A 26,490-nucleotide genomic window follows, 5' to 3' on the forward strand; every position below is an offset into this window, starting at 1 on the left:
TTGGATTGTATGGAGCTGGTGGGCCTGGAGCTCCTCCCTGGGAGGTGCTTGGATGAGAAAGACCTATTAATGGCCAGTGTTGAGAGCAGATGGGTAGCAATAACTTGTAATGCCTTTCAGCTTTGCAGCTCTAGCAGGCATTGCCCTCAGCCTCACTGATTCTAGTGAACTAGAAATGAAAGCCAGTCCCCAGCAACAGCATGGATCTTTAATGGCAAATATTTTCAAGCAACTCAGCCCAGATTCCAAAAGAACTCGAAAAGTTCGTTTTCTCAGAGGCAGTCAACTTTGCAGTTGAGAAGGTCACTGCCTAATCTGGAGAAACACATTCAGGTCAAGCATTGGCTAGAGACCAGGGGCCTCTAGGGGAAGGTCATAATAGAGTTCACTGCCAGGAGACCTGGAAGTGAGCCTGTGGGTTGGAGAGGAGCCCCTCTCTGACTCAGCCCTCAGAGCTTGTTCCCCACGGTCAGAGAAAGGACAAGGAGCAGAGATGGGTGCCGTGTCACTCCCAGCTCAGTGAGACCAAGAGCTTCCTCGGCAGCTCCTTGCCTAGAAGGGTCTGACTGCAAGGCAGTGGGCTAGCTGAAGGATGGGAGAAGGCAGTCTTGATGGCAATACTAATGGAGATAAAGGGGGGAAAGGTGCTTGTGCTTAGTATTAAAAAAGGAAATGGAGAGCTTTGTAAAAGTCAGATTCAAGAGGTTAACTATAGAAGGTTAGGGTAGGAAAAGGTAACTTTCATGAAACCAAATTTGAACCCATAACATGACAAGAATAAATGAGAAATCTGTTGTTACTAGAGTTGTGTGCTTTAAGTACTGAATACCTAACAGAGTACCCTAAGTCTCCAGATTATAGCTGCAATTGCATGTGAAAAACAACCAAACAAACTTCAAAAGTAAGTACAGCCTGTCCTGTACAGAAGGTCTGAACAAACAAGTTTGTTGTTGATGGTCCAAGAAAGCCCGCCAGCTTGGGTGTACTTCCAACACTGGCCCAGTCCCGAGTCCAGAGCTGTTGCTCTAGGGCGACATCGTGGGCCACACTGAGCAGTGACACACTGAGCAGGTGACATTCCTGCTCTTATTTTCTTTGACTCTGCATTATAGATACTTTCTTATCCAAGCACACATATGTTATATGTGTTCCCTTGACCACCTGCTGTTACCTAAAGGTCTGTGACAAGGCTAGAAGCTTCAGCCAGTGTAATTGACTTACGTTAGATGCACACCAAGCTCCATGTCAGAGTTTTGTGGGGAGAAGGGTATCACTGGATGTGTAATCAGACTGAGGTGGATGCCCTTGGGCCTGGGAGCTTGGTGCCATGTTTGATGAGCCAAGGAGAAGTCCCCTTCCCTCAGCTAATGCCTATTTGTAAGGAGATGTGGAGGGTCATTTGGAGGGTCTTTGTTATTGAAGTTTCAGTCTTTAAATCCCATCCTGTTGCCCCCTTGTGTTGTGGAAATAGTATTTTAGAACAAGAGAAAGGAAGACTTGATATGATAGCTATTATTTATTGAGAAATGTGATCAGCACTTTATATGCCTTGCCTACTTAAACAAGACAGAAATTATTATTCCCTTGTTCTAGAGTAGGAAAATTGAGGCTCATAGGAATTAAATGACTTCCTTCTTGTCATCCTTTCTTACATCTAGTGTTTTTTGCTCACTATTATATTCCCAGTGTTGAGCTAGCTGTCTAGTACATGATGGTGCTTAATAAATATCTGTTGAACTCATCAGTGAATAACAATGGCTAAGGCAGTATTTGAATCCATTTCTGCTTGCTGCTGAACTCTACGCATTTAAAGGACACACCACAGTTACTTTGTCCCACATGCCAGGTAAAGGAAACAGTTTGGTAATTTGGAGAAAACTGTTCACTGTCTGAGCTCCAGGCAAACTGTAGGGGTCTGAATTACTTTCCCATTTCTGCTGTAATAAGTTCCCACAAACTTTGTGATTTAAAACAATACAAATTTATTATGTTACAGTTCCAGAGGTCAGACATACAAAATGAGTTTTACTGTGCCACAATATAGGTGGGTTCCTGCACTATGTAACAACAATCTACTTTCTTTAGTTTCCAATAACATGTTCCTCATTTCCATCTGAGCCCTCACTAACAGCATCTTTCAAGACCATATTTCCACAACAGTTTGTTAGTGACACTTAGGTATTCCCCAAGACAAGGTATGTTTTCCCTACCATCGTCCTCACTTCTGAGTCCTCTCTAGCAGAGTCGTTAATGTCCATCTTTCTACTAACAGCCTTTTCAAGGTAATCAAGACAGTTTCTCCATGCTCCTCAAAATCCTCAAATCTCTGTCTGTTTCCCAGTTCCAAAGCCACTTTTACATTGTTGGTAATTTTCACAGCAACACCCCATTTCCAGGTCCCAAAATCTATATTAGTTTCTATGGCTGCCATACTGAATGACCACAAACTAGGTGACTTAAAACAGAACAAATGTATTACCTTATAGTTCTAGAAACCAGAAGTCCACAGTGGGTTTCCTTGGGTTAAAACCAATGGATTTGCAAGGCTGCATGCCTTCCAGAGGCACTAAAGGAGGATATGTTTCCTTGTCTTTTCCAGCTCTCAGAAGCTGCCTGCATTTCCAGGCTCAGTGGCTCCTTCTTCCGTATTCATGGCCACTGCAGAGCATCTGCAAACCTCACTCTCTGACTCTCCTAACTTGCTCTTTCCCTCGTGAGGACCCTTGTGACTACATTGGCCTCACCTAGATAATCCAGGATAACCACTCTTGCTCAAGATCCTTAATTTAATCACATCTGCAAAGTGCTTTTCTTTTCTTTTCTTTTTTTTTTTTTTTTGACCATGTAACATAACATAGTCATAGGTTCCAGGAATTAGGATGAAGGCATCTTTGTTGTTGTTTAGTTGCCCAGTCGTATCCAACTCTTTTTTGACCCCATGGATTGGGATTTTCTAGGCAAGAATACTGGAGTGTGTTGCCATTTCCTCCTCCAGGGAAATCTTCCCAACTCAGAGATCGAACACTCATCTCCTGCCCACGACTCCTGCATTGCAGGCAGACTCTTTACTGCTGAGCCACTGAGGAAGCCTGTGGACATCTTTGGGGCACCATTAGCCTTCCTATCTCAGGATCTTCCATGTGCAGGCAGAGGGGGCTCTGTGTGTCTGTGTGTGTGTAAATTTCAGTGTAGGTGAAGGTAAAGTTAGATGCAAATTAGGACCCTGAAGAGGGTGTAGTCAGTGTGAACTAGACTTTAAAGGCCTTTTGAAAGCTATCAATTGTCAACAGTGTGCTGGAGATGAATTCATCACCCCCTCCCTCTCCAAATCTTAGCTAATTAGGAATAGATGCATGGGACCAACTGAGAGAATCAAAGTTCAGAATCAGGCGTATTATTGGTAAAGAAGTTCTGGAGACTGTGACAGGGCTTCCAAGCTCCTGAATGCAAGGGAAGAAAGTCAAGAATGGAAGAACTCTCTCTTGGTGAGGAGGGGGACCTGTCCTGGTTTGATTACCAAACAGAGGCTGAGCTGGAGCAGACAAAAAATTAGGTAAGAGCTATGTCATGAAAGAGGGCTTCCCTGATAGCTCAGTTGGTAAAGAATCCGCCTGCAATGCAGGAAATCTGGGTTCAATTCCTGAGTTGGGAAGATCCTGCAGAAGGGAACGGCTACCCACTCGAGTATTCTGGCCTGGAGAATTGCATGGACTATCCATGGGGTCCCAAAGAGCTGGACACAACTGAAAGTTGGACTTTCACTTCGCTTCACTATGTCATGAAAGAACAATAACTGTTGATGTTAACTTGGCCCAATCAGGAAATACAATCTGAGGAATTCCCCAGCAGTCCTGTGGTTAGGACTTGGTACTTTCACTGCCTGATTTGATTCCTGCTTGGGGAACTAAGATCCTGCATTGTGGCCTGTGGCACAACCAAAAAAAAAAAAAAGGAAATATAATGCATTTAAAGTTTAGCTTATGATAATATCCCCAGTGAGACAACTTTTCTGAGAAGAGTAAGTAAGGAAGTAGAGCTGAACATGAAAAGTCCCTTCCTAGCACATTGCTGTGAGATTGGTAGGATGGTTGGTGGGTGTTTCCTCCTCTGTGTGAAGAGCTGGAAATGTGGAGAGAGGAGGAAAGTCCCCACTTCATTGTTATGCTAAGGGAGTTGATGTACTGTTTTGTCCCAGGCTTAAGAGTATTTTCCCAAGAGTTGTGGAGCAGTCAGGAGAAGACAGGCCTCTTTGGGTCATTCACAGGAAAGAGTCAATTAAAGGCCTGGCAGAAAAGTCACTGTCCCTAGGGTGATGCTAGGAGGCAGGGCACTGCCCATCATGTGCCCTGTATGGGTCTAGCATCTGTGTCTAGGTGAAAGCAGATTAAAAAATATATATCTAGGACTTTCTTGAAGAAGAAAGTATAGAGCCTGATCCATGTATATGTACGTGTTGGGGGTTGTGGGCGGGAAGGGGTACTTTAGTCACTATTTCTAAATGTCACCTTTCCTCAGGGATGCCTCCTGTGTCAGGAGCAGGGGTCAGGGTGATTGTAGGCCAATTATATGGATACACATGCACTCAGGATTTGTTTGTTTGTGTTTTAGGAGCATTTTGCATAACAAATCTATTCTCACACTAGCTACCTCCTTGAGATCCTAACAGGCTAAGCACTTCCAAAGCCTAGAGTGTCCCAGCACCCTCAGCAGCTCTGACTGGAGACTAAATCAGCCTCTTGCCTCCGACAGTGATTAGCCAGGAGACCCATGGAGGAGCCTCCTTGGAGGCCAGCATCCCCTGGAGGCTCCTTGTGTCACTAAGATGTTGATCTGACTGCTATCCCTCAATCTGCAGCCAGTGGGGTTGTGTTTAGCCAACAATCGGTGTCATGTCAGTTCCCCTCTGTTGGACCAAGTGTAAATTCATTCTAAACCTCCGCCTGGGGGAAATCTCTGTAGGGAAGATGAGCTTTTCAGTGTGCTCTCTCTAATTCTAGGCACTTAGAGATATAAATTAGCTTCCTTGGTCTTTTCTCACTCAAGGTCACAGCCTTTCCTCCAGGGTACTAATGTTCTAAATGGTTGTGATTTGAAGGGCACTAGGAAGGTCCTTACAAAACCTACCTGACAGACAGGTCCCTAGAACTTTACCATTAACCACCACCACTGTCGGCATTCTCTTTTAAAATGCCCATTCTTTCATTCATCCATTCATGCATTCGTATTTTCTCTTCCTCTCTCTCTCACACACACACACACACACACACATACACACACATACATGCACACACATACACACACATACACACACATACACGCACACACATAAAGAAGTATTAGACTATCCTGTCCAACGAAACTTTCCTTGGTTTGGCTTTAATATAGAATTTGGTTAAAGTGAAAGTGAAGTCACTCAGTCGTGTCCGACTCTGTGACCCTGTGGACTGTAGCCCGTCAGGCTCCTCTGTCCATGGGATTCTCCAGGCAAGAATACTGGAGTGGGTTGCCATTTCCTTCTCCAGGGGATCTTCCCAACCCAGGGATTGAACCTGGGTCTCCTGCATTGCAGGCAGATGCTTTATCCTCTGAGCCACCAGGGAACCTCCTATATTGTCATTAAACAAGCATTTGTTAAGTACCTACTTAAGGCCAGTCTCTGTTCTAGGTGATGCAGATACAATACTAAATATAACAGCCCCATTCTCATGACCTAGTGGGGAAGACAGAAATGTAAAGAAATAAGATGGAAATATTACAGTGTCAGGACTATAATAGTGCCATGTATAGGCAGGTCCAATGAGGGGAAGGAAGCTGGGACAAGCCACCAGGGCCTGTCAGTCCAGGATGGGACCCAGAGTCTATCTGTGTTGTATCCATACAAACCCTATGTAAACATGGTCAGCTGGCTCATGTTTCCTGAGAGGGACGTCCTCATTGTTTAACAGAGCCCAAACCCTCCCTCAGCAACCATGAATAGCAGATATGTTGTGGTAGCCCAGAAGATGGAATTGGGAATTTAGGGGACCAGGTCAGAGAGTATGTGACATTCAATACTGTATTGAAGGATGGTACATAGATTGTGGGAAGAAAGTTCCAGACAAAGGAAATAATACATGTGCCCCCAAACCAGAATGCATAGTATTGGTGAACAGAATGAATACATTTGATGGGAAGGGTGGCGTGGAAGACTGTTGGGAAATGAGATCAGAAAGACTAGAGTCAGATTTTCTTGGGCTTCCACAATCCTGCTAAAGAAGGAGAACTTTCATTCAGTTGCTAGAAGTGGAGAGCCGCCTCAAGGTCTCTTTTTTCTTTTTAAGAATAGAGCCTCTATTGAGCCTCTTAGCTCTGCTGAATCTGCAAAAACCATCCTCTAATATGTCAAAACAAACTCATGAGCTATCACTCTAACATTTTTTTTCCACCTAAACCAGGAGTTAGAAACTCTTGAGTGTCTAGAAATGTGGGACCGAGAGGGAAATGAATGCAGCATTTTTGTAAAAGGGACTGTCCTTGGAAATGTTCTTAGGTAATTCTCCTGGGCTTGGTTTAATCATGTCTAAGAAAATGTGGAATGAAGGGAAGGCTTGTTTAAATTTTGCCTTGTGTTAGCTTTTTAAGGGAGGCAGTGTGGCATTGCATAGTCCCTCTGCTCCCTGTGGGGCCACTTCATCATCATGCTTCAGATTTATTAATGTGTGAAAAAGGAAAGACTGTAGGCTGCTGTAAGGATTAAATGAGATGATGCCTGTGAAATGCTTAGCACAGTGCTTAGTTCATGGTAAGCACTCAAAAGTGTTACCATTTTCTCAGTTTTAATACTCCTGGTACTTAGCACAGTAAATAGGATTCCCAGTGTCTTTGCTAGAGGAAATGGAATGGTCTTGGAGTGCACAGAATCAGAGATGGTGGTAGAGGAGAGGATTCTCTCCGATGACAGTCATTCCCCTGCTCTTGTCCCTGCAGTGTTCTGACAGCACCTCCATTTTACACCCTCAGTGCAGAGATACCACGGCTTGTCTAGAAATGGTTGCTCAAGGCTGCAAAGTGACACAGCAACATAGAGCCTGGGATTGCTGCCAAGTTTTAAGAAGCGCAGATTGTGACAAAGTAAGGGAGGGAGGCAGAGAAGAAAAATCTGAAAACCAGAAGCAGTGTTCTTGCTGAGCGACACGATGGTGGCTCACACAGTTTCAGGTGGGACAGGCACTGTGAGGGGTCACTACCAGGTGGTGTTGCCAAAGGAGGGGCCCAGTAAGGGACTCGGGTCCAGGCAAGGCTGCTGCATGGGGCCCTGCACTTGGAAAAGGCCCTGTTGGGTTTAATACTCTGCTTTTGCCATCTTGAAGTTCTTAATCTTTTTTTAACAAGGGGCCCCCCTTTTTCATTTTGCAGTGAACCCTGCAAGTTATGTAGCTGGTCCTGGGTGCAGGCTACCTGGGGCAGGGACATTTTGTCTCAGCTAGTGTTTAGAGCTAGTTTTTGAACTCGCAACTCATCAAGTAGAGTGGGTTAGCATTCTGTTTTAAAAAGGTTTTATTTATTTGCTTATTTTTGGCCATGCTAGGTCTTTGTTGCTGAATGGGTTTTTCTCTAGTTGCAGCGAGTGGGGGCTACTCTCTAGCTGCGGTGAAGTTGCGGTGCATGGGCTTCTCATTACGGCGGCTTCTCTTGTTGCGGATCACGGACTCTAGGGCCCTCGGGCTTCAGTAGTCGTGGCGCAGGGCTTTAGCTGTTCTGCAGCATGTGGGCTCTTCCTAGGTCAGGGATCGAACCCGTGTCTTCCGCATTCGCAGGCAGATTCTTTACCACTGGGCCACCAGGGAAGCCCTAGTATTCTTTTTAATCTCTCTCTCTCTCTAATTATAAAAGGACAAAAATGATAACAAATTAAACCTGTAAAAACTGAAACAAAATGAGTAGCACCTCACTCCTTTTCTCCCCAGAAATAACCACTAAAAATGCTTTAGTGTGTGTCCCCCAGATTTTTTGTTAACTATAAAGTTACTATATTGTAAAACTGTGTGCATTTACATTGTTGATGTAAATATTAAACAACACAGCATCATTTATGCAAAAATATTCACATTTCCTGCAGACCCACTCCCCTTCAGTGAGGCAACCACCATTAACAGTTTTGTCTGTATGCTCCAAAGATATTTTTTGAATAAACTTTATTTCTTTAGAGCAATTTTAGGTTCCTAGAAAAATTGAGTGGAAAGTACAGAAGGTTTCCAAATGCTTCTGTCCCCACACTGCACAGCCTCTCCCACTATTGATAACCAGACCCAGAGCCGTGCACTGTTACACCTATACTGACACATCATTGTCACCACCCAGAGCCCATAGTTTATATTAATACTAGAGTTCAGTCTTCCAAATATCTTTCAAATTTATTTTTAGTTACGTAATTGATGTATGAATGTGTTTTCTATGTTTATTAAAAACAAGTAGGCTTTCAGAAAGCAAAATTGGATAATTTTATACATATGAGTATGTAGCTTGTTTTTATTTTTTAACAAATGCTTTTCCAAGTCACTACATATAGACCTGTCTCCTTTTTCTTTAATAAGAGCATACTGTATTGTATGTCTATATTACAAGTTATTTATCAAATTTCCCTTTGGTATATATGTTTTTCAAACAATGCAGTACACATTCTATTTTTTAAGTTTAAAAATATTTTTTTAGTTGGAGGATAATTGCTTTACAATGGTGTGTTAGTTTCTGCTGTACAGCATTGTGAATCAGCTATATATATATATATATACACACACACATATATGTATATGTATACATGTATCCTCTTCCTCTTGAGAGTACACTTTCTTACATATATTTTTTGTGCTCCTAGTATATATAGGATAGGGTATGAACATATCAAATTGGCAGTCTCATATCTGGGGTTGATCAGAGAAGGCAATGGCACCCCACTCCAGTACTCTTGCCTGGAAAATCCCATGGATGTAGGAGCCTGGTAGGCTGCAGTCCATGGGGTTGCTGAGTTGGACACGACTGAGTGACTTCACTTTCACTTTTCACTTTCATGCATTGGAGAAGGAAATGGCAACCCACTCCAGTGTTCTTGCCTGGAGAATCCCAGGGACGGGGGAGCTTGGTGGGCTGTCGTCTATGGGGTCGCACAGAGTCAGACACGACTGCAGCGACTTAGCAGCAGCAGCAAAACTTGTTATACACACCCTCTAACCCCCACCTCTATGTCACTTAACTCACTGATCTTCCAGGGACTTAGCCCTCAGGGTTGAGAATCCTGGAGCAGATAAAGGAGAGAATTTATTTGTGACTAATAATAGTAACAGCTCACCTGTATTGAGCACTTAAACCATGTTTTATGCACTCAAGCCGCATATTGTTCTAAATATTTTGTGCTGTGCTTAGTCACTCAGTTGTGTCTGACTCTTTGCTACCCCATGGACTGCCAGGCTCCTCTGTCCATGGAGATTCTCCAGGCAAGAATATTTGAGTGGATTGCCATGCCCCCCTCCAGGGAATCTTCCCAACTTAGGGATTGAACCCAGGTCTCCCGCATTGTAGGTGGATTCTTTAATGTCTGAGCCACCAGGCAAGCCTGAGAATACTGGAATGGGTAGCCTATCCCTCCTGCAGAGGATCTTCCCAGCCCAGGAATCAAACTGGGGTCTCCTGCATTGCAGGTGATTCTTTATCAGCTGAGCTACCAAGAAATACTTTATATGTATTAAATCTGTTAATCTGTATAACCACCTCAGAGATAAGTCTGTTATGATACCCATTTTATTTTGTTTTTTAAAAGCCTTTTATTTTATATCAGAGTATAGCCGGTTACCAATGTTATGTTAGTTTCAGGTGCACAGCAAAGGGACTCAATCATACATATACATGTATCCGTTCTCTCCCAAACACCCCTCCTATCCAGGCTGCCAGGTAACACTGAGCAGAGTTCTGTGCTATACAGTAGGACATTGTGGGTTATCGATTTTAAATATAGCAGATTACACCTATTTTAATATTTAGGAAACTGAGACACCTAGCGTTAATTAAGGTCACACATCTGTCTAGTAAATGCCAAGATCTAAAGCAAGGCTCTTTAACCTCTACACACACTCTCTCTGCTGCTGCTGCTGCTAAGTCGCTTCAGTCATTTCCAACTCTGTGCTACTCTGTGCGACCCCATAGACGGCCTCCTACCAGGCTCCTCTGTCCCTGGGATTCTCCAAGCAAGAACACTGGAGTGGGTTGCCATTTCCTTCTCCAATGCATGAAAGTGAAAAGTGAAAGTGAAGTCGTTCAGTTGTGTCCAACTCTTAGCGACCCCATGGACTGCAGCCTACCAGGCTCCTCCGTCCATGGGATTTTCCAGGCAAGAGTACTGGAGTGGGGTGCCATTGCCTTCTCCAACACACTCTCTCTAGAGAGTTTAATGCCGTAACAATGTCAGAGTTTCTCTACATTGTTTATTCCTTAAAACAATATTGTATTTATTCATTTACTTGTCTTTTCTACACTGTAATTCTCTGAGGTGAGGGTACCTGTCTAAGTATTATTCACAACCCTATACCCTAATGTCTAGCACCACATCTGCTTTATTGTATGTAATAAGTAAATTTAGTTGAATGGATAACAGCGCCTCTGGGAGGTCGCTACTGTTTTCATTTTATAGATGAAATTACAAGTCAGTGTCACCCACATAGTGTAGTAGAAAATAATAGGAAGCAGAATAGCGGAGCTGCAGGCTTTTGGTATCTAATCCAAGGTGCCGTCCACCTTGTCTAAGCTGCTTCCATTCTGCCTGTTTCAGAGGGCTCTGGAGAATGGTTCCTTACCTAGCAACCATTTCTAAGCTGGAAGACTTCACAGCTAGCTGGTTTTAATGATCCCTGGGAGGGGCAGAGCCTGATGAGAGGAAGGCCCTTGGAAAAGAGTTTCAGGAAGCCCTGCATCCGGGAATCAGTTGTTAGAAGAGTCGGGTTCCTTAGAGGACTACCATGTAGTAATAATATGTATCCTTTATTTCAGTTTCTGCATGCTAAATATTATTCTGTGTGATTTATGAGCAGTCTCTTTTAATGATCACAGTCCCATTAGATGGATATTGTTATCTTTGTTTTACATGTGAAAGAGTACTGAGAGGCTAAGTGGCTTGCTCAAGGTTACGCAACAAATAAGTGCTAAAACTAGGATTCAACTCAAAATGTGTGACCCCCAAACATTCATTTCAAGCATTCTGCTACCCTTGGTTATAAGAGAAGCTGAAGCACGGGGCATTGTAAGAAGAAATTGCCCTCCCAAGACCCTGGAGGACATTAGTGATGAGAAAATAAGGTGGAGAGAACCATGTAGTCTGAGCCCTCTTAGGTGAGGGTCGAGGGGGGCCACAGAAGAAATGTTATTTATTTATTTTTTAGCTGACTGTGGAGAGCTAGGGAGATTTGAGACCAGCCATTCCAATTTTTGAATCTGGGTTCTCAGCACGTGATGTCTTTACAGTCTTAACCTAGAAATGGCAGAGTTATTTTGGGCACAAAGCAAGAGCTGTGGCTTTAAAAATATGCCACTGTATTTATCGCTTCCGCTTCAAGATTACTGAAAATTAGCCCAGCTGTGGCCTGAGGCACCAAGCAGCCACACAGTCTTCTCAACCTACCCAAAGCGGCTGAAACACCCAGAAGTGGCAGCCTCTGGGGAGTGGCTATCAGATTAGTTCTCCATCACCAAGCCTACTCTCTGATCACACACACACACCATCCTTTGACAGCTACTGTGGGGATCAAGATGCTAGGCCTGTGAAACAGCTCAGCTCTGTCTTCTCCCCCATCCCCAAGGCTTTAATAGAAGTAAAAACATTAATAATTCTATTATTGAGCTGGAGAATCAGTACAGGAATAATTTTTCAGCTTTGTTACCCAATTGCTGTTTGAGTTAAGGCAGATAATCTTGCTGTAATTTAAGCCTTCAGTTTCCTTATCTATAAATTGGAAATCTTATATATATATATTAAAAATGTATGTTATATTTTAAATATATATATAAATAAATATATATTTTTTAAATATATATATATATAGGAGAAGGAAATGGCAACCCACTCCAGTACTCATGCCTGGAAAATTCCATGGATGGAGAAGCCTGGTGGGCTACAGTCCATGGGGTCGCAAAGAGTCTATCGACTGAGCAACTTCACTTTCATATATGTATACATATGCAAAGTACTTAATAAAGTACTTGACCTATAGTAAGCAATCAATTGATATTCCTTAAACGCACCAATCTTCTGTTACTCTGGTCTTAGTAACAGGTAAAATGGTGATGAACTTTTACTTTGTGCCAGGCACTGTGTTATGTGCTAAGGATAACTGATAACTGCAGATAAAGAATCTGTCTGCACAGGAGACACAGGAGATGAGGGTTTGATCCCGGGGTCAGGAAGATCCCCTGGAGAAGGAAATGGCAATCTACTCCAGTATTCTTGCCTGAAAAATCCCATGAACAGAGGAGCCTGGTAGGGTGTAGTCCATGGAGTCACAAAGAGTCAGACATGACCGCACGACTAAACACACATACAAGAATAATTACATTTAATCCTATGACAGCCCTGTGAAGTGGATGCTATTACTCCTTTACACATGAAAACTGAAGCCCAGAGGTAATTAAATAATTTGCTAAACATCACATAATTTACATGGTGTAGCCAGATTTAGACCTAGTACTCTGATTCTAGACCCTAAAGTCTTAAAGAGAAGAGGGAAGAATATTTTTACATTCTCCAGTTTCCATGGAAAATTCTTTCCTCTGTCAACTGAAGGACGAAGAAGCTGTGGGGAAATGCTGTTAGTGCTAGCCCAGGTGGTTTCCGCTTTCTTCCCCTCTCTATGATCCTGGACAGGATTTGAGTTTCCAACCGTCATTCTCCTGTGTTTTGTGGGCTGTAATTACTCAGATTTACTTTGTCCAATTCATGAAGGATCTAGCAAGAGGGAGGAGGTGGAGCTTATCTAAGCAATTCATAGACCCCACTGATGGTGGAGTAGGGGGTGGGGAGGGAGCTGGAGATGTTTTACATCCTAATCTTTCAGTGCTGGCAGATACTTTTTGCCTTTTGGTCTGAGCATGTATTCAGGCCGGGTGTGTATAATTCTGCAATCTGCCAAGTTCTGGTAGAGAGAGAGAGAGACAGAGAGAGAAAGATAGGCAAACCGACTCTCTCTCTCTCTCTCTCTCTCTCACACACACACACACACACACACACACACACACACACACACACACACACAGAAAGACAGGCACACACAAGAGAGGGAGATGGAATGGTTGCTCAAAGCTGCAGAAGGCTCCAACGAAATCGGAACTGCTTGAAAGGCCTCAGTGGCTGGCAGGGTGGGAAAGAAGTCCAGGAGAAGCGAGATGCCGCTGTGCAGAAAGCCTGGATGTTCATTTGCAAACCCAGAATCTGCGCAGCCTTCTGTGCCTCGACCCTTCCCTGGGCAGCCAGAGGCAGCAGCAGCAGCCCAAGCCCGCGGGAGAACAAGCAATCCAGGGGAGCTGTCTAGCGGAGCCGGAAACGCCTGTAATCATTTAATAGCCTTTTCTGGCTGCACCGACAGAACGGAGTGGGCGGTAGGCAGGCTCCAGAGTGCTGTCTGGCAAGATAGTCCCTGGCTTTAATCAAAATGATGGGTTTCCTGGAAGCTCTTTATTAACCTCAGCACCAGAATCCCAGAGATGGTAACAAAAGGATGAATGGGGCGCGGAGGGGAGGGGCTGAAACCTGCCGGCTGGGCGGTGATTTTCCTGAGCTGAGCACTCACTCCCTCAGGCACCCCTCCCCCCAACTGCACAAGTCTTTCCACTTATGCTCTCTTAGAGAGAAGCTCCTGCCTGCATCGCCATCTCCCAAGTGGGTGACTAAACAGATACAGCCGTAGAAATTGCTATACTTGTATAATGCCTCAGGGTTTTCACAGAGCCTTCCTATACAGCTCAGGATGTGGGTCTCATGACTGGAGTGAGACTCCCTAGATTTGAGTCCCAGACTCCACGGTTAGTAATTCTTGATTGATCTTCAGTATCTTCATTTATAAAACTGACATATTTATAAAGCAGACATAGATATTGGTCGTATCTACTTCCTGTGGTTCTTGTGAAGAGTAGAAATTATATTGCATGCAAATCTGCTTAGCTGGGTGCCACACACAGAGGAAGGCAGAGTAAATGTTAACTAATTCATGACTCTGATGGAGACAGAAAGGTGATCACCTCCATTTTATGCCTGAGGCAACTGAGGCTCAGAGGTTTTTCTATAAATTGCCTAGGTCTAGATACCCTTAAGGGCTTCCCTGGTGGCTTAGATGGTAAAGAAATCTGCTTGCAATGCAGGAGCCTGGGTTTGGTCCCTGGGTTGAGAAGATCCCCTGGAGAACGGAGCTACCCACTCCAGTATTCTTGCCTGGAGAATTCCATGGACAGAGGAGCCTAACCAGCTACAGGCCATGGGGTTGCAAGAGTCAGACACGACTGAGTGATAAACACACACACACACACACACACACACGTACCCTTAAGTAATAGAACCGAAGCAAGCCCTCAAGTTCAGAAGAGCAAAACAAGAGGAAGAGAGGAAAAGAGAATTAAAATCCCTCCAACATTTTCTAGGTTTGCCCCTCTAAGAACTTTCCTGAAAGTAATATCCTTAGTCAAAATGACTGTGGGTGGTTCTGTTAAGTAGAGTCCCTTGGACTGCAAGGAGATCCAAGCAGTCCATCCTAAAGGAGATCAGTCTTGCATGTTCATTGGAAGGACTGATGTTGAAGCTGAAACTCCAATACTTTGGTCACCTGATGCAAAGAGCTGACTCATTTGAAAAGACCCTGATGCTGGGAAAGATTGAGGGCAGGAAGAAAAGGGGATGACAGAGGATGAGATGGTTGGATGGCATCACTGACTCAATGGACATGAGTTTGGGTAAACTCCGGGAATTGGTGATGGACAGGGAGGCCTGGCATGCTGCGGTTCATGGGGTCGCAGAGTCAGACATGACTGAGCGACTGAACTGAATTGAACTGAGTTGAACTGAAAGTCAGTATAAATCAGATAAACTGCTCCTGGCCTTAATTGGTTGTATAGACAGATTAGAATGGGAGTCGGGGATGAGTTTACAAGTCTGGCATTTGCTTCACAATCTTTAGGACCTTCCCTGGCATCTGCATTGGCAAAGCCTCCAGCTTAATCGTTCCTAGTCACTGAGGCTAAACTCCAGTCAGAATTAGTTTAGCATGAAAGAAGAAAAGTTGGGAATGTTTGCCTAAGTGGAGTGCCTAACATAGATTACTGAACTAAATGAAGTGATCAGCTTCCCCTAGAAGGCAGTTTTTTTTGAAAGTTGCAGATCTATATGTCTTTGTATGAAAGAAAAAAGAAAGTATGTTGTTTGAATTTTTTGAAGTATCCCTATCTATTGTGGATAAACCAGTCAATTAAAAAAAAAGCAAAATCTATATTTAACGTATAGTTATGACCGTACTCTGTTAAACTTTTGGGGCTTCCCTGGTGGCTCAGGCAGTAAAGAATCTGCCTGCAATGCAGGGAACCGGAGTTCAATCCCTGGGTTGGGAAGATCCCCTGGAGAAGGAAATGGCAACCCACTGCAGCCTTCTTGCCTGGAGAATCCCATGGACAGAGGAGTCTAGTGGGCTGTAGTCCGTGGTGGCTGCGAAGAGTTGGACACAACTGAGCACACTAACACTTTCACTATTAAACTTTTAAATCCCATTCGGCTGTAATCTGAGCGTCAGGGAAGGGTTGATGTCTGTCAGAAGCCCTCTTCTGAGGACTCAGTTCAGTTCAGTCAGTCACTCATGTCCGACTCTGTGACCCCATGGACTGCAGCACGCCAGGCTTCCCTGTCCATCACCAGCTCCCAGAGCTTCCTCAAACTCATGTCTTTCGAGTCGGTGATGCCATCCAACCATCTCGTCCTCTGTTGTTCCCTTCTCCTCCTGTCTCCTGCTATCTAGGTTGGTCATAGCTTTTCTTCCAAGGAGCAAGTGTCTTTTAATTTCATGGCTGCAGTCACCATCTGCAGTGATTTTGAAACCCAAGAAAAGAAAGTCTGTCACTGTTTCCTTTGTTTCCCCATCTGTTTGCCATAAAGTGATGGGAGTGGATGCCATGATCTTAGTTTTTTGAATGTTGAACTTTAAGCCAGCTTTTTCACTCCACTCTTTCACTTCCATCAAGAGGCTCTTTAGTTCCTTTTCGCTCTCTGCCATAAGGGTGGTGTCATCTGCATATCTGAGGTCATTGATATTTCTCCCGGCAATCTTAATTCCAGCTTTTGCTTTATCCAGCCTGGCATTTTGCATGATGTACTGTGCATATAAGTTAAATAAGCAGGCTGACAATATATAGCCTTGACATACTCCTTTCCCAATTTAGAACCAGTCTGTTCAATGTACAGTTCTAACTGTTGCTTCTTGACCTGCATACAGGTTTCTCAGGAGGAAGGTAAGGTGGTCTGATATTCCCATCTCTTTAAGAATTTTAAGACTCTAGTAGATCCATTAATTTGGGTTGTGGCTTGTCTCAGTTTTGTCTTTGTCAGCCAGTGTGCTGGGTCCCTGGGAGCAGAGGGGAGGGGGCCTGTGGGAGGTCCCAGGAAGGGGAAGGGAGACAGTACAGAAAGAGGAAGCATTCCTTTGACTCACCTGGGACTGGCCCTGGGCTGGGGTTAGGGGCAGAAAAGGTATGTTTTCCTTCTCATCTTTTACTCATCTTCCTTTCTCATCTGTCTCATGAGGTACCCTCCTCAAGTATCTCATTGATTCTGCCCCCAAAGTCACAGTATTTTATAAACAAAGTCAGCCAAGGGTTTCAGTGCTCTTGGTCAAAAGGGACTCAAATGAAGAGGTCAGTAAATGTTGTTTGCCAGATCCTTTAAGCTGTTATTTCATCCAAATGAACCCTCAGAGATGTTTGCACATACATTGGCCTGAATAGGTTGAGTACAAGGATCCAGGAGACGCTGGAGAAACCAGATCCTGTTCTGCTCTGCAGAAGCTGAATATGGGGTGGATGTACCTGAATGGTTCTCTGATTGCTTCTTAGAGTGGAGGCTGAGTCATACCCAACCAAGACTCCCAGCACAGGCTCAGAAGCTCAGTGACATATAAAAGAAGCTCATTAATTCTTAGCAGTCCAGCTGTGAGGGGCTGTTTCTGCCAATAGGCATGGTCATTCAGGTCCCTTAACTCTGCAAGATAGAAATATCTCTGAGCTTGGCTTCTCCAGATGACCATCCTGAAGGCCTCATGCAGGGTCCTGGCTGTGGTCAGAAAAAATTTCCATCCTAGGCTTTGAGAGCAATTGAAGGGCTGTGGAGTGGTGTTGAAACTGAGTTCTCCTAGATGCCAAGTCAGGAGCTTTTAAATACATTTCCCACTTTTGTCTCAGTCTCTCAGAGGTACGCCTGTAATTGAAAGGTCAACAGGCAGATTCTGGGTGAGTGCAATTGCAGATCTGATTATCTTAGGTGAATCAAAGAAATCAGTCTTGGGGACAAAATATCTATTGCTGTCTGTCCAACGGGCTTCCCAGGTGGCAGTAGTGATAAAGAACCTGCCTGCCAGTATAAAAGACACAGGTTTGATCCCTGGGTCAGAAAGATCCCCTGGAGGAGGAAATGGCAGCCCACTAAAGTGTTCTTGCCTGGAGAGTCCCATGGACAGAGGAGTCTGGTGGGCTGCAGAACATGGGGTGGCAAAGAGTCAGACACGACTAAAGTGACTGCACACACACATGCCCTCTTCCAAAGAGCTTTACTGTCAGCTCTGCCAGGGAAGCATGGTGAAGCACAGGAGTTTATGGGAGAGAAGAAACTCTTCTACCCCCTTTCCCTACTGTCTGCTGGTATTTGGATAAATCTGCAGTATCTTTACCCTGCCCTTCTAGCCCTGAGAGCTGTGCCTTGTATATTGCCTGTGTGTGATTCCGTTTGTTGGGCTCTTACATTGGGCTGGAGACAGCCTCAGCACTTCACATGCATTTCCTAATTGTCTTTAGGGACTCCGAAGTGCAGCAGAGGGAAGTTGTTTGAGCTACTGAGGAACTGGCACCACTTCTACTTCTCACATCAGTCCTTTCATTCATCCATCTAGCAAGTCTTTATCAAGTACCTGTTATGGGACAGGAATTGTGCTAGACACTGGCTACACATTGTTGAATAAAACAGATATATTTTCTGCTTCTCTGGACTTTACAGTGATAGAGGTGAAGGGAGGTGCTGCTTGGCTAGGATGACTGTAGAGTGCCTGTCTGAAGAGGTTCCAATTAAGCACAGACTTGAAGAATGAGAGTCTAAGCATGAAGGGGAGATCATTCAGGCAAAAGGAGACCGTATGTGTACAGGCCTTGAGGCAAAAACAATCCCAAGGGGTATTAAGGAATTGAAAGAAAACTTGTGTGGCTGGAAGATAGTGGTAAGAGGGAGACTTATCGATGAAATTGGAGAATAAAAAAATAACAGGTTATTGAAGGGCCTTATATACCATGTTAAGGAGTTTGATTTTTTTTTTTCTCAAGGCAATAGAAAACATTCAAATAATTTTAAGTAAGGGAAGTGATATAAAATAATTTCTATTTTTAAAGGATTTTACTGTGTGTATATTATACTTCAGTACTTTTAAAAGGGAGAAAGACTTAAAGGAATAAAGGTAACTCCGGCTGTGTGGAAGATTAGAGAGAGGCAGAAGTAGAAGCAGTTTGAGCAAGGAAGAGGCTGTAATTGTTGTAATTCACAAACAAGATATAGTAGTGGTATCTTGAAAAAAGGTAGCAGCAGTGAAGTTGGGGAGAAGAGGACACTGGTTACATTTAGGAGGCTGAAATGACAAGTGTTGGTATATTATAAATGAAGAATGAAGAATAGAGACAAATGAATAATGACTCTGGAGTTTCTGCCTTGAGCATTGGAGTGAATGGAGTATCATCGACTGAGATGAGAGATTTAGAAGGGAACAGAGGAGAAGAATCATGAGTTTGATTTCAGATTGCTTCTGTTTGAGATGCCCATGAGACTGCCAAGAGGAGATACCAGACAGGCAGTTGGATACATGAGATTAGAGAGAGCTGTGGACTTTGAATTTGTATCTCATCAGCATATTTAGATGGTGTGTATACCCATGGACAGGCTGAGATCCTAAAAGGAGAGAGTAAAGAGAAAGAAGAAAAAGTCTAGGACCAAACCCAAGGAAGCTTCAGCGCATTGATGAACAGTATCTTGTGAGGAAACTAACAGCCCAAGAGAAGGGTCAGGAGAATAGTTTTACTAGCAACTTATTAAACATGTCTTTCAGGACTGCCCTGGTGGGAAAGTGGTTAGGTCTCTATGTTCCCAATGCAGGGGACACGAGTTCGAATCCTGGTCAAGGAACATAGATCCTGGATGCTATGCAGCATGGCTGATAAATAAATAAATGTTTCAAGAAGGTTTGAAACTAATGCTGCTGGAGAAAAGACACAGATGTGTATAACGGACTTTTGGACTCAGAGGGAGAGGGAGAGGGTGGGATGATTTGGGAGAATGGGAATTCTAACATGTATACTATCATGTAAGAATTGAATCGCCAGTCCATGTCTGACGTAGGGTGCAGCATGCTTGGGGCTGGTGCATGGGGATGACCCAGAGAGATGTTGTGGGGAGGGAGGTGGGAGGGGGGGTCATGTTTGGGAACGCATGTAAGAATTAAAGATTTTAAAATTAAAAAAATAAAAAAAATAAATAAATAAAAAGAAACTAATGCTGCTGAGACATTCAATAAGATGTGACTAAAATGTGATCACTAGCTTTGGAAAGAATACAATTAGTGAGCTTGCTGTGAGCAGTGTTAGAAAAGCAGTGCTCAAGGATGCCAAATTAGAGGAGATTGACAAGTGATGGGAGGTAGGGAGATGGAGATAGCACACGCAGAGAATCCCAAACTACAGTCAAACCATTTGTCTGGCGGTTCATGGCCCCTCCAAAGGAGCAGTGTCAGATACATGAGCCTTCTGTGATGCCAAAGAGTTCCAGTGTCATGGCCCTTGGGATCACTTTGCCCAGACAGACCATTACTCTTCTTCTCCAGCTCTGACTTCTACTCTTCTAGATGTCTTTGGTGTACTTTAGGTGTGTCTTCCATTAGAAGACTCTTGGAAAAGTCTTGCATTGGGAACCCCTGTGGATGCATAATCTTTTCCCTCAAATCTCAGTGCAAATTTCACTTCTCTTCTAGAATCTTGTTTGAATTTCTCAAGTGTGATTAATGATTTTTGCCTCTCAGTCCTATAATACTTTGGGGCTTCCCTGATGGCTCAGTTGGCAAAGAATCCACCTGCAGTGTGGGAGACCTGGGTTTGATCCCTGGGTTGGGAAGCTCCCCTGGAGAAGGGCATGGCAACCCACTCCAGTATCCTTGCCTGAAGAATATCCATGGACAGAGGAGCCTGGCGGGCTACAGGCCATGGGGTCACAAAGAGTCGGACACGACTGAGTGACTAAGCACAGCACCCATATATATCTTTTATTTTTAATTGAGATGTAATTGACACATAATATTATATCAGTTTCAGGTGTACAATATGGATTACTACCTGTATATGTAGGAAAATGATCGCAATAAGACTAGTTAAACTGTCAGTACACAGTTAGAAAAACATTTTTATAATGATGAGAACTTTTAAGATCTCATCTTTTAGCAGCTTTCAAATCTGCAATACAGTGTTAGTAACTGTAGTTCCTGTACATTACATCCCCATGACCAGCTTCTACTATAACTGTAAGTTTGAACCTTTTGGCACCCTCCCCATAACCACCATCACTACACCCCACCTCTAGCAACCACTGGTCTGTCTTCTGTATCTATAAGCTAGCTGTTTTGTTTTTTTTATATGCCACGTGTGTGACATTATATGTACTTGTCTTTCTCTGTGTTATTTTGTCAAATATTTAAATATTGATTTATTTCACTTAGCATAATGCCCTTGAGGTCCATTCATGTTGTCACAAAGGGTAGGATGTCATTCTTTTTTATGGCTGAGCTTTATATATATCCATCACATTTTCTTTATTCATGAACCAGTAGATACTTAAATTGCTTCCATATCTTGCCTACTATAAATAATGCTGCAATGAACATGGGGTACATATATCTTTTCAAGATAGTGTTTATGCTTTCTTCAGATACATACCCAGAAGTAGAATTGCTGGATCATATGCTGGCTCTATTTTTAATTTTTTGAGGAATCTCTGTATTCTTTTCCATAGTGACTGTGCCAATTTGCATTGCCACCAACAGTGCACAAGGGATCCCTTTTCTCCGTACCCTCACCGACACTTGCTTTTTCTATTTTTTTTTGGTAACAGCCATTCTAACAGGGGTGCGGTAATAGCTTATTGTGGTTTTGATTTGTAATTCTCTGATGAGTAGTGACATTGGGCACCTTTTCATGTACCTGCTGGCCATCTATATGTTTTCTTTGGAAAAATGTCTATTCAGATCTTCTTTCCACTTTTTAATCAGATAGTTTGGGATTATTTTGATACTGAATTCTATGACTTCTTTATATATTCTGCAATTTTTTTCTCCCATTCCATAGGTTGCCTTTTTCATTTTGCTGGCTTCCTTCTTTGTGCAGAAGTCTTTCAGTTTGATGTAACGTAATTTGTTTGTTTTTACTTTTGTTATCAGATTCAAAAAAATCATTGTTAAGACTGATGGTAAAAAGCTTACTGTTTATGTTTTCTTCTAGGAGTTTTATGGTTTCAGGTCTTATGTTCAAATTTGTAATCCATTTTGAGTTAATTTTGGTATATGGTGTAAGATAGAGGCCCAGTTTCATTCTTTTGTATGTGGCTGTCCATTTTTTCCAGCATCATTTATTGAAGATGTTGATCTTTTCCCATTGTATATTCTTGGCTTGTTTGTCATTAATTGACCATTTTTGCCTGAGTTTATTTTGGGGCTCTGTATTCTCTTCCATTTATCTCTGTGTCTTTTTATGTCATACTGTTTTGATTAATTAGCTTCATAATATAATTTAGAAGCTTCATGCCTCCAGCTTTGTTCTTTTTTCTCAAGGATGCTTTGGCTGGCATTTCGCTGGCAGTCCAGTGGTTAAGACTCTGCACTTCTACTGCAGGAGGGCACGAATTTGATCTGTGGTCAGGGAACTAAGATTCTGCATGCCACGCAATGCAAAAACAATACAAACAAACAATACAATACAAACAAACAAAGACAAAGAATTTGGCTACTGGGTTCTTTTGTGGTTCCATACAAATCTTAGGATTGTTTGTTCTATTTCTGTGAAAAATGCCATTGGAATTTTGATAAGAATTGCTTTAAATCTGTAGATTGCTTTGAGTAGTATGGGCATTTTAGCGATATTAATTTTTCTAATCCATGAGCATGGAATATCTTTCCACTTGTTTCTGTCTTCTTCAACTTATTTCATAAATGTTATAAAGTTTCTGGTGTACCGGTCTTTCATCTTCTTGGTTAAATTTATTCCTGGGTATTTTATTGCATATTCTACTTTAATCCAGTACATTTCCTGCCCCACTCCCAGGCAGGGTAATCACAACCATATATTCTTTAGGGAATTCTTCACAAAAAACCAAAAACATGTTATTAGAAACTTAGATTTATGGACCCAGTGGTGAAAAAAATCTGCCTTCCTGCTTGTTTCCAAACACCGGCCTTGCCCTAGGCTTGAAGAAATAACCCATGATTTCATGGGTGCTGTGCAGCCTCTCCTGTGTTCAGTGTGGCACATGGAAGACATATGTTGACTCTGTGACTGACTTGCAGTGTTTTGTCTTGCAGAACCAGAGGCAGGAGAGGTGTCCCCTCCAGTCGGGGCTGGTGTCAACAGCAACAGCTGGACCTTTAAATATGGACCAGGCAACCCCAAACAACCTGGTCCCGGTGAGTTGCCAGACAAATTCATTATCCCAGGATCTCCTGCAATCATCTCCATCCGGCAGGAGCCTACTAACAGCCAAATTGACAAAAGTGACTTCATAACCTTCGGCAAAAAGGAGGAGACCAAGAAAAAGAAGAAAAAGAAGAAGGGTAACAAGACCCAGGAGAAAAAAGAGAAAGGGAACAGCACGACTGACAACAGTGACCAGTGAGGTCATCTAATGGAAACAAGCCACTTAGCCAATTTTTGTAATAATGGCAGACCTCTCCCATGTAGCAACTCCCTACTCCTTTCTCCTGTCCACACAGACCCTCTCTTATAGACCTCAGAAATCTGCAGAAAGTTCCCTGTGTCTGTCTAGATCACATTTAACAGGTTTTTGTCTTAAAAGCTTTGCTAAGTCTGGTGTTAACTCTTTCTCTCCACTCTGGCTTGTTTGCAGAACCTAAAAAGCAGACCCAAGTTTCCTTTCTCCTCCGCCGCAAAGGAGAGGCTTCCCAGCCCCGCCAGTGAGAGGTTGGACTCTCTGCCCTGTGCTCCGGGGATCCTGTCTTGATGACACTTGCAGGGCAGGCTGAAAGGTTTTGAGATTGAGCAGCTTGAGTGTCTGTGGCTACTGGGTATGTGTGGCCACCGGGGATAGGTGAGTGTCAGATGTTGGCTGGGATGGGCCAGGTTAGACTAGGAGGGTTGGGAAACAAAGGCAAATCAACAATGGGAAGTATGAAATGAAAAAGGACCAGACTTTCTAAATCTTTACAACTCAAGAGGTGGTGGCCACCCTCTAGCAGACAAAATTCCCTCCACTGACAAGGCTTTAGGAATCCCTAAGTCTCTTGGCTGTGGTGTCATTATACCTAAAACCTGCATTTTTACCTACAAGCCTGTAGTTCAGTGTTCCATGGGGGGGCCAACCAGGGCAACAGAAGCAGATCTGATGTGTTTCCTGTATATGTCCTTGTGCTCACTTTATTAAAAATTCTTTTGCACACAATGTTATGAAAAGGTCAGATCCTTTTCCAACAACACATATGCAAAAGCAAAAGAAAACCCCAACACCTCACTTTATGCTGTTTGTTGTTTGATAGATTTATTTAAAAAAGAGCAAATCTATAACTATAAATCTTTAAAGAGAAATATGATTAATACAACTCCCCTAAACTATCCTCGAAAGAGAATTTTGTCTACAGCCATTTAAATGATCATTGCTGCTACAGAAGTGCTTTAAGAGAATTGCCTGAAACATCTGTATTATACCGGCCACCTGCCAATCACAGCTTTACTCTTTCAGGTCACTCTGGGGCTGCCTCTTGCATGTATTAATGACTAAATAAAAGGATCTTTCTCTCTCTCTCTTTTCTAAAAAACAATTATGTGCACTTTGAATACACAACCTTCTCTAGCCAACCCTATCAAGACCCAGAAATTGAAGAAAAATATTGTTTTCTCGTACATAACAGTGAGCAGACTTTTCAATCCTCGAATTCTGTGATTTGTCTTGGAGTGCTAGCCAACACCTTCTCTTTGGTTTAGTTTTCCTTTTCTATAACACTCTGAATTGCTAATCTTGCTAACACCTATGATATTACCTGAACTCAATCTCCCATATGTATGCTGTATGCTATTATAAGACTCCTGAAATATATTTACTCTGTGCTTGTGTATGTGAATGTTATTGCAACTATTACCTAGAGTGAACTTTAAGCTTTATTGTTGAATGTAATTCCATTATATTTCCTTTTGTACACCTGTGAAAAAGTGGAGTAGTGTTTTTTTAACCATTGTTAATCAGCTTTTGTGTATGAAAGACACAGTAAAATTTCTTTCTTAAATCAAGATACTGGTGATTCAAGGAATTTTATTTGTGGTCAGCCAAGAGCCATCTCTTGCCAAGACTCTGGCTGGCAAGGGAATGGATAAAGCTGTTTTTTTCTAGTAACAATTCTGGAATACATACTGAAGATATTCCCTGAGGGTGTGTGCAAGCACAAAATTTACCAATTTGACCTCTTTGAAGTTGCAGAATGCTTTGAAATTCTAACAATACCTGGAATATCAGCTCATAGAAAATAATAAAATTTACTGCCAACCTTAAATAAGAAATTTTAATTTTGTTTAAATGTATGGTTTAAGAAGTTTGATTATATTATCTTTTAAAAGTTAACATAAAAGAGGTAGGAGTCTGTTATTAAAGCAAAAGCATTAAATCTAAAAAAAAATCCTGTTTTGTCTACTTTTAGCTTCATTCTCCCATTTTTTGAAGGGTGTGTAACTTCAGCTCTGCAGGATTGCATGGGGTAAAACTTCTTGCTAACACATGTGAATCATTGCTACATTGTAGGTTGTGATCATTTTGCCCCACTGAAACCCATGTATCTGACCTTACGTGCCTTTTGAATACTAGGAGAATTGGGCTAATTTATTAATGATGATAATTATAATGTATGTGTACAGCACTTTTTACATTTGCAAAGTGCTTTCCAATCCATGTTAGTTACTAGTTATTACAGCTGTAAGGATAAAACACATCATGTGGATTCATTTTTGATTGGTGCTATTGGTATTTCCTCTGTATTGCTAATAAATGGAAAATGGTGGTATGAAAGAAATGGTGGTCATTTCTAAGTATAAAAGTAGGAGCAAATAGAACACTGATTATCATTAGCTATTATTATTGAAGAAGGTTGCAGTGTGAAACTTAGTGTATCACTCTCTGGCTGTCTCCCTGGCTATTATGTTCATTACTAAGGCACGACACCCAATGGAATCAAGAATCAAATTCCACAATATCACCGGAACAGGCAGCCAGGAGATTTCTGGGTCACATCCCAGTACACCATTTCAGTCTTCTCTAATAAGAATTCCAGCAAACCAATTTTAATCACTAGAGCCCTCCAGTCATCTAGTTCATGTTTTGTTTAGCCCTTGCATCTCTCCACAATTGGGAAATCAAATAATGCCCCCTAGAAATTAACTTTTATTGAGTACAGGTGTATGCCAGCCCGTGTAACAGGTAGGCTCATAGTACATGTTCTGTAACAAATAGATGATATTTTCCTTCTGTAGTTAAAATTTTATGAGCATGTGCTTAAAAAAAAAAACAATTACTGACAATAACTTGGAGATTCCTCCAGGTCAACTCTTAAGTCATTCTTTTTAATTCCTGTACAAATCCTATATGATAGCCAGATCATAATGCATAATGTACTAAATTTTTTTCTCTATTAATGGACAGTTGGGTTACATCCAGATTTTTGCTACTAGAAACAACAAATAGCACTTATATGCAATGATAAATTCAGTTGCTGAACTTTATAAAACCTGGTCTAGGTGTATCCCAAAGAGGAAATGTGGAAGGCTTTTATGAATATTATGCAACTCCTGCAATAACTGCAGTCCTCTATGTGAACACACACTTATTTTTAGCACTGAGCAGTCGATTATGGCTCTATTCATATAGATGACTGATGAAAAACGATAGACGTTCACAAGAAAGACAGAAGTGAGAAAGATTTGTTTTCATTTCTTATCCAA

At 42.4% G+C, this 26,490-nt stretch overlaps 1 protein-coding gene across 5 annotated transcripts in view; it reads left to right on the forward strand.

The window, feature by feature from the left end:
- LOC138440397 (protocadherin alpha-C2) overlaps positions 1-25,565 on the forward strand; it is a 145,767-nt gene extending 120,202 nt beyond the window's left edge. For 3 of the 5 annotated variants that reach the window (XM_069589854.1, XM_069589855.1, XM_069589852.1), the window contains exon 4: positions 22,857-25,565. In XM_069589854.1, the coding sequence (XP_069445955.1) occupies positions 22,857-23,167 (311 nt within the window). In that variant the 3' untranslated portion in view covers positions 23,168-25,565. The remainder of the gene's footprint in view (positions 1-22,856) is intronic. The other 2 variants (XM_069589857.1, XM_069589853.1) reach the window with 1 other exon arrangement.
- Positions 25,566-26,490: the final 925 nt, after the last annotated feature.

This window comes from Ovis canadensis, chromosome 5, assembly GCF_042477335.2.
Source record: "Ovis canadensis isolate MfBH-ARS-UI-01 breed Bighorn chromosome 5, ARS-UI_OviCan_v2, whole genome shotgun sequence".
Lineage (NCBI taxonomy): Eukaryota > Metazoa > Chordata > Mammalia > Artiodactyla > Bovidae > Ovis > Ovis canadensis.